At 37.1% G+C, this 13,283-nt stretch overlaps 1 protein-coding gene across 1 annotated transcript in view; it reads left to right on the top strand.

Moving 5' to 3' along the window:
• spidr (scaffold protein involved in DNA repair) overlaps positions 1-13,283 on the top strand; it is a 62,109-nt gene that overhangs the window by 7,962 nt on the left and 40,864 nt on the right. Inside the window, exons 6-8 of the mRNA XM_052114442.1 lie at positions 2,106-2,323; positions 5,042-5,136; positions 8,046-8,223. Of these exons, the coding sequence (XP_051970402.1) occupies positions 2,106-2,323; positions 5,042-5,136; positions 8,046-8,223 (491 nt within the window). The remainder of the gene's footprint in view (positions 1-2,105; positions 2,324-5,041; positions 5,137-8,045; positions 8,224-13,283) is intronic.

Below are 13,283 nucleotides of genomic sequence, written 5' to 3'. Positions count from 1 at the left end.
CAGACTTATGTCTAGACGTAATGTGTTGTGACGTTAAACGCGTGTTGCTTAATTTCTCAATTATTACACCTAGTGTGTCTACCCACAATTAGTGTCCTTGTGTCCTCCAATAATTACCAACCAAACTCATGTGTCCTTGGCGATGACACCATTATCCGTGGTCTGGCATCCCTCTCCGTAACACAGTAGTTCCGTCCTGTTCCCGCTGGTTTGGGAACAGCCCCTATATGACGTAAGAATTGATGGAGGATAAAATTTGTGTACTCCTCCATTCATTTGGAGCCAGTGAACACATTTTTGAGTCCACGCCAGGAACATGGTGTACTGCGGAGAGAGAGAGCCAGAGAGAGAGAGAGTAGCATGATGTCTGCTGGCAGGCTGCCCTGCAGAGTCAAGTTGATTCAAATTCAGATTCAAATAAAAGAGTGTGTAGGCTGTTTGAGTGCTGGAATGCTGATCGTGTCTCCACACGATAAGGAGGCAGTTGATTTTTCCAGAACAAAACCAGTTTGGTACAGCTACACCAACACTCACTCACAAACACCCACATACAGAGCCCAGAGGCCCTCCGCCCCTATTCCTTACGTCCATCTTTTACAACCTGTCATAAGGTCCGCGTCATATCTGAAGCACGTGGAAAGTATTTTCTCTTCTTTTTTCTCATAATTGTTTGTTTGAGGGCATGCCTCATCAGGGGTAGATGTCCCTTGTCACCTCTCATATTACTTTGAAGATTATCCCAAACTGCATTTGAACTAGCGACGGAAACCATAAGGAATTGAACGATTCTGGTTCCCAGTACTTTAAGGGGCAGAATTATTTGGAAATAAGAAATGCATTTCTTTTTGGATTTACTCCCCTCAGCAGCCTGTTGCCAAATTATGAGATGATTTTGATAGAACACATGAAACACATTTTTGGTAAAAGGAGTGTTTACACAGACTTCAGGAATCTACACTGGTAGCGCTGTCTGTTGCATGCTGTAGATTCAAAAGAACCAGATCATTGGAGTCATTAGTTCGGGAATCGGACTACACTTGTCATGCTGTATGTTTTTGATTCACTTAAAAGAACCGGCATATGAGAGTTATTTGTTGGGGAATCAGACTACACTGCTCATGCTGTGAGTTTTTGATTTATTTTAAAGAACCCATTCAGTAGACTTATTCATTTGGGAAAAAGACTGCACTGATTGCAGCTTTACTGGATGATGCATGCTGTAGATTCAAGAGAACCATCAGCTCATGAGAGTCATTAATTCAGTAATCGGACTACACTGGTAGTGCTGTTTTTTGTCAGAGGTGTTCCGTCTGCATTGGGGAAAATTGTGCAGGGAAATATTATATATATTGGGAGGCCACAGAGTTGTTGTCTTTGTACCACCTTTGCCTTTGACATCACATGGTCATGTAGAATGAATTAAGAGGTTGTTAATTCTTGATACTTCAGGTTTTGAGTGGTGGTGGTGTAGTGGGCTAAAGCACATAACTGTTAATCAGAAGGTCGCTGGTTCGATCCCCACAGCCACCACCATTGTGTCCTTGAGCAAGACACTTAACTCCAGGTTGCTCCGGGGGGATTGTCCCTGTAATAAGTGAACTGTAAGTCGCTTTGGATAAAAGTGTCTGCCAAATGCATAAATGTAAATGTAATCACAATTAATAACAATATATTATGGTACTTGGCACATTAAAGCAAACTTTAATATTTAATCATAAATATAATTACTTAATGATTAAATGTAATATTTATAATTAACACGTAGAATTTCCCAACCATAATTTGTATTTAGTTGTCATTTGTAGTTTTCATGTTTAAGCACAAGACAACAGCTCAAATGCTTGTTATAGACATGAAGAGCAAAGCCATAGTAAGAGGGAAATACCAGCAGATACATTTAAATGTAAATAAAATCATGATATAAATGTATAAATATAGAGAAGAAATAAAAAAAATAATTATAAAATACATTTTAAAAGGAAAAATACAAAATACATTTAAAAAATAATATTTAAAGGAAAATCAAAATAAGATTTCTTTTTTATAAATTAATATATTGTCTTCAAATGTCTGCCTTCATACTAACACTGTCCTCGCATTTTTAGTCACCGCCTGAAATCTCAGACTATTCGTCTAATGATGATGAAGATCCAGATGAGAGCAGAACAGACTCTTTTCTTCTCGATCCAGCTGATTCCGGCAAGCAGTCTGTCAGCGAGTGGGTCCGATCTGCTCAGGCGATTCTTCAGACACCTCAGAAACAAACTGCCAAAAGTTTCAAGACCCCAGAGGACTCCAGTAAAAAGAGGAGGAAGTTTGAAAGGTATGAACCATGGAGCTTGAAACATTTCTGTGCAAGATGAATCAAATTTATGAGTGAAGCAATGATGACTGTCTTTATCATTTGGATTTACCATTTTAAAGGAATTGTTCACCCAAAAATGCAAATTCGGTCATTATTTACTCAGCCCATGTTGTTCCAAACCCATATAATCTGTATGACTTTCTATCTTTTGTGGAACAGATAAAATGTTAGACAGAATGGTAGCCTCAGTCACCATTCGACTGAGGCAGTCATTATGCATCTCATAATGGTTTGGAACAACATGAGGGTGAGAAAATGTTGACAGAATTTTGGGTGAACTGTCCCTTGAACTGACAGTAATCCTTTAATTATTTTCATTTTTTATTTTTTTTAATTGCAACATTTTACACTGTTTGACATTAGGTTCACAACCCCATATATGATATAGTGTAAACACACAGAATACAAAAAGGGTTCGAAGTCTAGGAGCAGCACTTTAATTAATACATCTACACCCTTACTGTAAAACTTGGTCAGCTTTTGATTGGCTGACAAGGAGCGGCTTTCTACTTACTTTTGTCAGCTTATTTAATTCACCTCTTTTCTTCATACTATACTCACAAGAAATGCTGCACCACATGCACAGGAATATTCTCAGAGCCTTTGATAGTAGTCTGATTACTCATAGCATTAGGTTTCTAGTGACCACATGATTCTAGTGAATCAACATCAAAGATTGTATTTTTTCTGGCCACAATCTACTTACTGTAAGTGAGCCTTTTCTTGCATTTTGTGAATGGGAGTGGATGAACATGACATTTGATGTGTGTAGAAGTTTGTCACCTCAAGGGGGAGCTGTGTCTCTGTTTGGCTCTCGGCTGCAAGTCCAGAGATGTTTCCACCTGACCCTCAGTCCCTGCTTTGGGCATGCACAGAATAAATTGCCCCTGGCCACAGATGTTAATGCTGCGTCTGTAACTATTAATTTGACTGTTTATGTTTTGTACTGTATGATGCTGTTATATTAATAAAATTGAGAGGAAAGTCTGTTTCATTGTGGTGACTTAACAAAACACTTAAAAGATATCAGAATAATGCAAAATACTGTAAACCATAAGCAAAACATATAACAGTAAGCCGAATTAATCTGATAAATTTGCATCTTCTCCCATTTTACTGTTTTAATCCACCGCTCTATTTTTTTCTTCTTCTGGAAAGCCATTCAAACGTAATAGCAGATTTTTTTCTTTTGCTCTTGGAGCAAATGGGAAAGTGAAAATAATATTTTGATCTCCCATTCACCGCTGTCGAAGTTTACCCTGCAAACATTTACTTCCGCGTTCCGAAACCCGGAGTGTGAAAAAGGTCTAATGATCCTGTGTGATTGATTCTGAGATACTGACATGGCTTTGATTCCATGGAACTGATTCTGTGGGATGGTTTCTTTGTGAATGATTCTTTATGATGAATTCTGATTCTGTTAGTTGATTTGATCATGTGTGATTCATTCTGTGCAATTAATGCAAAAGGAATGATTCTGTTTGACTCTATGGGATTGATTCTGTGTTATTGATTTTATAGGAATGATTCTGTGTGAATGATTCTATTCTTCATATAGAAGAATTTGATTCTATGGGATTGATTTGGTGTAGTTGATTCTATATTATTGATTCAATAGGAATGATACCTGGTGAATGATTCTATTGGATTGATTATGGGATTGATTCAGTGTTGTTGGTTCTATAGGAATGATACTTTGTGATTTATTCTATTAGATTGATTCAGAGTGAAATGATTCTTTGAGATTGACTCTATAGGACTGATCTTGTGTGATTTCATTGATATGAATCTGTGTTATTGAATCTATGTGATTGATGGAGTGATTTCATTATATGCGATTGACTCTATGGGATTGATTCTATTGGAATGACCTTGTGTGGTTGATCCTTTAGGGATGATTCTGCAGGATTGATTCAGAGTGATTTAATTCTATAGGATTGATTAGTTGTGGTTGATTCTATAGGAATTAAACTGTGTAAACGATTCTATGAGATTGATTAAGTGATTTTGATTCTTTGGGATTGACTCTATAGTACTGATCTTGTGTGATTGATTTGATATCAATAAATATGTGTTATTGAATCTATGGGATTGATTGAGATTGATTTCATTATATGCGATTGACTCTATGGGATTGATTCTGTGTTATTGATTGATTCTATTGGAATTATCTTTTGTGGTTTATTCTGTAGGAATGATTGTGCAGGATTGATTGAGAGTGATTTTGATTCTATAGGATTGACTTGGTGTGGTTGATTCTATAGGAATGAGTCTATGCGAATGATTCAGTCATTTGATTCTGTGTGACTGACTAAATGGAATTGGCTCTGTGTGGTTGATTCTATTGGAGTGCTCTTTTGTGGTTTATTCTGTAGGAATGATTCTGCGGGATTGATTGAGAGTGATTTTGATTCTATAGGATTGATTCTGTGTGGTTGATTCTATGGGAATAATTCTGCTGGATAGATTCAGAGTGATTGATTTGGTGTGGTTGAGTCAATGGGAATGATTCAGAGTCATTTGATTCTGTGTGACTGACTAAATGGAATTGGCTCTGTGTGGTTGATTCTATTGGAATGATTTTGTATGATTTTTATTTTTTAATTTTTTATGGGATTCGTTCTTTCTAATTGATACTATGGGACTGATTCCGTGTTTTGTAAAATTTATTTTTAGAGGAGGTTTCGCTGAAAGACTGAACCGACTTTACAGCAGACAGAGATCAGCCATCAGTTTCTGGAGACATCAGTGCAGCTCGAACACATCAGCTGGTAAGATGCATGTTTGTTTATGTGCAAACTCATTAACTTGCATTTTGTTTCGGTGCAGATCATGAGACATTATTTGACATTAGAGACAAAAGCTCTGTTGCTGACCACAAATAAGAATATTATTAGAACTGTTTTCCAAAAGAAAAATGATGCCTATTCATTTGATTACTCTCAAGACCCTTGTCTAATATGTTCCAAGGAAAACCACCAACCAGAGGTTTTCATATTTCCTTGATTGCTTGTCTTGCCTCTGTAGAAATCTTTATGAAATCTGTCGAATATTCCATCGATTAGATCTTGCAGTGAGGTACAGTTAGAAGAGTAGGGCTCTTTGTTCGCCTGTTAAAAACACATATAGTACACCTACCAATGTGATACAGGTGACATTGGGACTTAATTATCTGTCAACCAAAGTAACCTGCTAAAAGTGACAGGAAACCACAGGCACTCAGTCATACACACAAGAAAATACACTGCAGACAGTCACACATCTTACCATTTCATTTTCCATGGTATAACGTCTTTCTTTTCATACTGTGGCCTACAAGGTGCTAAGAGGGGGCTGTTTAAAAAGTGAACACTTTTCAGTTGACAGTGGAAAGTCCAAAGAGTTGAAATGCACATGGAAATAAAACTTCTATGAAGCACTCTGATGTAAAGAAGAGCAAAAGGCACCATAATTCTTCATGTAGCTCAACAGGTTTCAATTATTGTAATGTTACATTGAATAATAAGTGCATAACCATGATAGATAACCAGTATTACAACAAGGCTTTTTATCGCTTATTTATTAGTCTATTACTTTTGCTCATACTTGGGGTTAGGGATTGGAACAAACCCCTAACCTCAAGTATTAAACATCAATGTATTCCTCACTGTTAGTTAGTTATGGACATGAAGGATACCTATCAAAGCTGCAGCACGGTGAGGAGTGGTATTCTATTGTTTTTCGAAGCAATTGCATGATTTTATGCAGGCTTGACAACTCTAAATTTAGTTCTCAGACAAATTTCTTCGTATTCATTCCTGTTTGCATTTGGAAAAGACTTCGTTGGGGTTGTTCTCATTTCAGCAATTTAGTCAGTTGTGTTCATGTGTCCAATGGAAGGGGCCAACTATTGGCTGAACAGTCAGCATGGGAATAAAACCGTGGCATCCCGTCAAAGAGCTGAATTTTATTTCATTTCCTCAAATCGCTCACACAGGAAACATAAATGATTAGTTCACTTCTCGATTCATCTGGACCGAGTCGATTTGTTCTTTTGTCACATGACATCTGTATTAGTTATGCATTGCTCACACAGGAAAGAGAAAGGATTAGTTCACCTCTCGAGTCATCTGGTCAAATTCGTTCGTTCTTTTGTCATTTGACAGCTGTATATGCTATGCGCATACGCATACGGCTGTCACGTGACAAAAGAACGGACGACTCTGACAAGAAGATTCCAGAGGTGAACTAATCATTTCTGTTTCTCATACTTTGTCCTTTGCTGCATTATCAGTTTTTCTCTATTGGGACTGTAATCAAAGTTTGTGTAAGTAGACGTGTTGGGGGGAATTTGGCTATTGAAAATGTAACATTTAATATAAGTCTGCTCAAATGAACAAAATTACTTAAATTAAGATTTGTTCATTTTGCTGAACGAGACTCAAAGATTCAAGTCCTTAAAATTATCCGATCTTCCCATCACTAGTGAGTGGGTCTGGGTTTGGGTGCAGACACAGAGGGAGAGTAGGACAGGGTTGCGCGGAGAGTGTGAGAGAGGAGAGATGCAAACACTGGCATGGCTTTACGGAAGATACGGGTTATGTAATGCAACATCAAACTATATCAATATAAACGGTATGGTCTCATCCTTTATCTCATTTGAAAATATATCGATATATCTTAAAAAAGTCGATATACCGCCCAGCCCTAGCGCCAGCTCAAGTTTTTAATGCTTAACCCAAAATATCCCTCTGCTGTTATTAATTTACTGGGCCTCTGTTGTATCTTCATTGTTTTGCTAATCATAAGTCTTTTTGAGCTGATAAGTTTGTCAAATTAAATGTATACTTTTAGGCCAATTGTAATGCTATTATAGCATTTTTTGTCTATAACATTTTACATTAGCTTTGATTATAAACGGTGAAAAAAGCTGAAAAGTCAACATGAAATCGCATTTGACCCCATGTTCTTTCATACACTTTTCTGGTCTTATTGTGCATGTTATTCCAAAGAAATTAATTGTTGTTTAGGCTATTAGATAAAGTTAACTGCTAGCCAAACAGCTATTTAGGCATTGTTTTAGCATACTCTCATTCAGGTCTGGTGCCATTCTGGTATTGAATGCCCTCCTTTTCATGATCCAATAAATTCCAATGGATACAGTCAAGTCCCTCCCTACATTTTTTGAATGCATTGAATACTTCAAGTTTCATTCGTAAATACGTCACATTATGGAAGCAAAATGGGTTGCAAATTAGTGATAGACCAATATATTGGGCCAGGCTGATATTTGGGCATTTTGCGATTATCGGCATTGCCCGATAACCGTGCTTGCATGGCCGATTAACAGAAGTGTTAACTTCCCTAGTGTCAGTTCAAGGTTTTTTCTTCAAAGTTCAAAGTTTTTGCAAATTTGAGTAAATGTTGTATAAGATAAGTGTTTGTTTCACTTTAGAAATTGTTCACATCAAATTTGCTGTTGGCAAATTGTATTATGTTTATCTGCTTTTATATAGGCAATCCTGCGCTCTAGATATCGTCATCGGCCATTGAAAAACAAATCGTTCAACCACTATTGCAAATGTTGTTTCATGTAGACTTTTCATCGTACTGAATATTGTGAATATTATATTGGTATGTTGAATCCTTAATCAGGATTGAAATGATTGTGTATTGTTTCATTTCTTGTTCTATGGCCAAGCTGACAGGCCGGGTGTGCTAACACTGAGGATTCTGGGAGTTCAGGAGGAATGTGGTATGCAGGCCTCTCTGTGTGACAGACTGCCGGAGGGAGAGAGGTGTTTGGCTCTTTTCAGCAAGGATACGGCCGGCCAGCTTCAGTCAATGCCCGGAGACATCGTCCACATCTATCCTCCATGGTGAGAGACCTGGTCCTTTTTACAGACCAAAATTAGTCTTCTATACAGAATAAAGCAATAAGCCATATTGGAGAAATATAATATAGACTACGGAAATATAAAGTTTTTTGACTGTGATTTGTGTTTGATAATAAGCAATACTGTTTTCCTATGTAAACAACCATATGCAAATTGGTTTGCTTATGGTTATTTATATATTTTTACTTTTTGATCAAACTTGATTTTTAGATTATCAAAATGAGAAAATGAGTGTTGCTTGTCTGTGCAAAACTCTCCACAATTAGTGTTTTTCGTGGTTGCCAGCGCATTGCTATGCGGTTGCAAAGATGTTCTGAGTGGTTTTAAAGCATGTTGCTAAGCAGTTGCTAAGGTGATTTGTGTGTTTACACGAAAGTCTGATCACTCAGAAAAGTAATAGCACACTTCTCCTCAAACGGCACAATTTGAGATATCATTTATGTCTATATCTGAACGAGTTACGTAGATACGTTTAAAACTTAGTGTTAAGGGTTTGTTACAATACCTAACCCAAGTATGAGAAAGAGTAATATTGATGCAAGTATTTGGAGGTAACGCTAATTAAACATTTATAACTTCCAGTTTTTCGGTATTCTAAAGTTCATTTCTTATTAAAAAAAAAATTTAACATTTGCTTTGCCCTTTGGGTATGTTTTTTCTTTTATTTCATCATATTTTCATCATGACTGCATTACTTTTATTACTTAATGTTAACACAAATCTCTATAGTTTCTGAAGTGTGTTGGTGATTTGTGATGAATCACTGTTAAAGAAATCAGCTGCAGGTTGGCAGGATCTGTTGTGCTGCGTGCAGTGGTGTGTCTTGCACAGAGCTGATAAGAGCAGGTTTGTTTGGGAGGCCCAAAGGGTTGAAGGTTAGCGGGACAGACGAGGCAGTCTCCAGCTGTGTGGGAGGATCCACAGATCTAGAACTAGAAGATCTTCCTTAAACACAGTTTGGTTATAAACAAGAGTAATCAACAAGAAATAGTTTTCTTTATCATTGATTTTGTCATGTTTTCCAGTTAAAATATCTAAACATCCTAATAACAATATCCAATTAGTTTAGTTAAAATTGTGTTGTTTTCAGAGCTTATACCTTAAAATGTTAATATTTTTTTTTCTAGTGTAATGCATAAATCTCACTTAATTTTGTTAGATTTATTCAAATAATAATTGCCAGTGGGCTAAGAAAAAAAAAAAAAAAGCCTAATTCAATATAAATTCTCTACGTTTTTAGATAATTAAGCAATTTTGCTTCTCAGTTAAATTGATCTGGTTTTAAGGATATTTGTAATAATATAATGGAAGAAACATGGTCAAATCACAGAGATTTCCATGATCCAGATATGGATTCTTAAATTCTTTGATCAATCTTTTACCTGATGCGTAACCCTCTACAGTGCATGTAAATCACTCACATATGTGACCAAATTTTGTGCTTTGCTAATAAATATTTCTGTATTAGACACTGGGTGGTAAATGTTCGGATTTCACTAGCCAGCGATTCTGTAGTATTGTGGCGAAAATGTTAGATCCTTTAACTGCGTGTTGAGAGTAAAAGTTTCGTTTGACTTATTCATGTCATGTGTGTCCAAAGAAGAGATCCACACAATCTATTAGTCTTTGACTAATGTCTGTTTTAATTTCCTTCCCTTTTCAGTTCAGATTGCAATCAGTATTTGAGCTGCTCCTGTAAGTTGTTGAATGAATAGGACAATTTCGAAAGTCACACTTTTTACTGGAAGTAAATACGGATGTCAATCCCAAACACTGGCCGAGTGAGCGCAGTCTCTCTCTACCTCCCGTATCGCCTCCATGTAGTGTAACTCCCACGTCATTCCCCCATCTCCAGGGAATGGCCTACATACCTCTTCCTGGAAGCTCTGAGCTCATTTCCAGCAAGCTGGGAAAAAAAGTTCAGGATCCTTTTTCTTCCCTTGCCTTTTCCCTTTTTTTTCTGAGAGCATTAAGGAGTGGATCACAATAGCTGTGACAGAGGCCAGAGAGAGGAATAGAAAACACATGCAGCACAGTGTGTTACTGGCACAGTTTCTCCTCTTGTCTTGCTTTCCCCTGCAGTGTGTTTGCTTTAAGGGCAGGCATAGTTGACCCTGGAAAGTCCAAGAGTTCATTTTATGCTGGAAAGTCCACAGGATAAACTTCAGTTCAGCCCCCAAAGTGTGCAGAAGAGAATGTGGGCGACAGATTCTAGCACTCTCTAATTATCCATCAAATATATTTACAAACAAATGGGTCATTGATAAATAACATAGACATGGAACTTTTCTTTTCAAGTTTAATATTTTAGGTTAAAATTTATACACTACCAGTCTAAAGTGTAGATAAACCTACTCATTCTTTATTAATACTAAATTTCAGTTTGAACAATAAAGTCATCAAAACTATGAAATAACACAAACAAAATAACACAAACATTTTTAAATTAATTGTAATATTTGAGCTTACAGTATGCCATTTGCCATATGTATATTTTGCTCCATAATTTTTACATATATTTCTGCATTAATGGTGCCCTCATAGATGTGCAAGTTATGCATACTATGGGCACGGACACACCCCAAACCATGACAGACACTGGCTTTTGGACCTGGCGCTGATACTAGCTATGATGGTCCTTTTCCTCTTTGGCCCGGATAACATAACGGCTGTTTTTTACAAAAACTATTTTAACTCGTTGGACCACAAAACACGATTCCACTGTTCTACTTTCCATCTCAGGTGAGACCGAGCCCAAAGAAGTCGGCGGCTCATCTGGACTGTGTTGATGTAGTTCTGCTTGCATAGTAAAGAATGAACTTGCATCTGTGGATGCTGCGATGAATAGCATTGACTCTCAAAGGTTTACCGAAGTTTTCTCAAGCCCAGGTCATGATTTACATTACAGACGATTGATGGATTTTCAGGCTGTAATGTCTGAGGGATCAGAGATCATACGCATTCAGAAGTGGGTTTTCCAGCAGGACAACACCAAACCACATACTGCCCGGATTACAAGTGCATGGCTTCTTTTTATGGTTAATGTGATAAAAATCACTTACATTTCTGTGTAAACTTTTAACCTGTCTCTAATTGAGAATAAGTGGTGCATTATGAAGCACAAGAAAGGGCAACAAAGGCCCCGTACAATTGAAGAACTGCATAATGAATGAATTGGGGAAAATTCCAATTGCTAAACTTAAACTTGCGTCTTCAGTTCCCAAACGCTTTATTAGTGTTATAAGAAGAAATGGTTATACAGTGTTAAACACTTGACTGTCCCAACATTTTTGGAGAATGTTGCAATCATCTGATATAAAATGAGTGTATATGTAACAGTTAAAGGATGGGCAAGGAGGAGGCGGGAACTGGCTGAACAGTCAATGTAAAATGTAATGATATAAATGAACTTAAAACAACATAAACGAACAGACACACATGCAGCGCAGCCGTGTGCATCTCTCTCTCCCAGACTGGTTCCTCCGGCTCGTCTTTATCCCCCTCCCAGGTGATTAGCTTTATTCAGGGCCAAACAGGCCCTGCCCACCTCCTCGACACAGTATATTTTCAAAAAACAATTAAATTAACAAGGTAAAACATCAAATGATGTGTTGTTGCAGTGCTTTCAATTTAATACAGATTAAAATAGTTAAAAATGGAGTGGTGGTGGCGTAGTGGGCAAAAGCACATAACTGTTAATCAGAAGGTTGCTGGTTCTATCCCCACAGCCACCACCATTGTGTCCTTGAGCAAGGCACTTAACTCCAGGTTTCTCCGGGGGGATTGTCCCTGTAATAAGTGCACTGTAAGTCGCTTTGGATAAAAGCGTCTGCCAAATGCATAAATGTAAATGTAAAAATCTCTCTGACTTGTTTTTATTAACATTCTCCATACTGTTTCAACTTTTTCGTAATTGGGGTTGTACTGTAGATTCCAGCTCTCTCACTTTTTGCACAGTATTTCCATGTATGCTGGACACTTAAATATCTGGTCAGACTCATCCACTACAAAACAGTTTTTTTTTTTTGTCCTAAAAACAATTTTCAAGAATTTAAGCATATGCCTTTTAGATCAAATATTTTTTTAAATATGTGAAACAAATTCAATCAAGCATTTTAACTTTTGATTGGTAGTTTAGGTTTAATGGAAAGTGTATATTTGTGTGCTGTTTCTCACTTTCTACATTTTCCAGTTCACTCGGGTGATGTTGTGTGGTGTAGCAAAGTACAAATATTCCATGTAGACTCAATGAACGTGGTCATGTATAATAATAAAATTAAAACAAATTGTGGTTTTAAATGGAGTATGTCATGCTGCAGGATGCTGGTGTTACTGCTTCCCAAATTCCTAAGTATACATTTAATACATCCCTCCTCATATTTGTTTGAACTTAAGAATGATTTATCATAAATTCCTGGCTGCTATAGTTTTATCGTATTTCTGATGTTTTTGGGATATTTGTTTTCTGTCAGTCAGTACATCTGTTTTCTGGCATGCATTAAAGTGAGTCATTGGTCAAGTCATTGGTACATTGTGTGCCATGTTCTGCCTGTATTCCAATATTGGTGCATTTCCGGTGGCCAACTCAGTCATCATACACATCTTACACAATCCAGTAATGAAGGAAATACCTGCCATCACAGTGCTGTGATTACACCTGTACCGCACCCTCACCTGTTTCAGATCTGACGTCAATGCAGTCTGTTCTGTTTGTTTAAAGACTTCCTGCTTCGATTTGCCAGTAAAGATATTAATTCATACATCACGATCGCAGTGTGTCACTGTTAACTGTCCTTAAATATCAGTTAAGGCTTTGTTTCCTGTGAAACTGATATTGCTTTGTGTTATTACAGCATTTTTATTTCCTTAAAACTTAAAGAGATCCAATTCAGTAGATCTCTTATGTTCTAAGAACTTTTGTGTGGCTCTGGTAGTATTAGCTTATATTTTGTAGCTTGTATCAACGGCTTTATTCTTTCATCTGTTCTTCAAAATATAATCAAGTGTGTTTCTTCAAATGCGCGTCTTTGTGTCTGACAGCA

The sequence above is a fragment of the Xyrauchen texanus genome, chromosome 42, assembly GCF_025860055.1.
Source record: "Xyrauchen texanus isolate HMW12.3.18 chromosome 42, RBS_HiC_50CHRs, whole genome shotgun sequence".
Classification (NCBI taxonomy): Eukaryota; Metazoa; Chordata; class Actinopteri; order Cypriniformes; family Catostomidae; genus Xyrauchen; species Xyrauchen texanus.
Note: the sequence above shows the minus strand (reverse complement) of the source record. Positions and strands in the feature narration are given on the sequence as shown.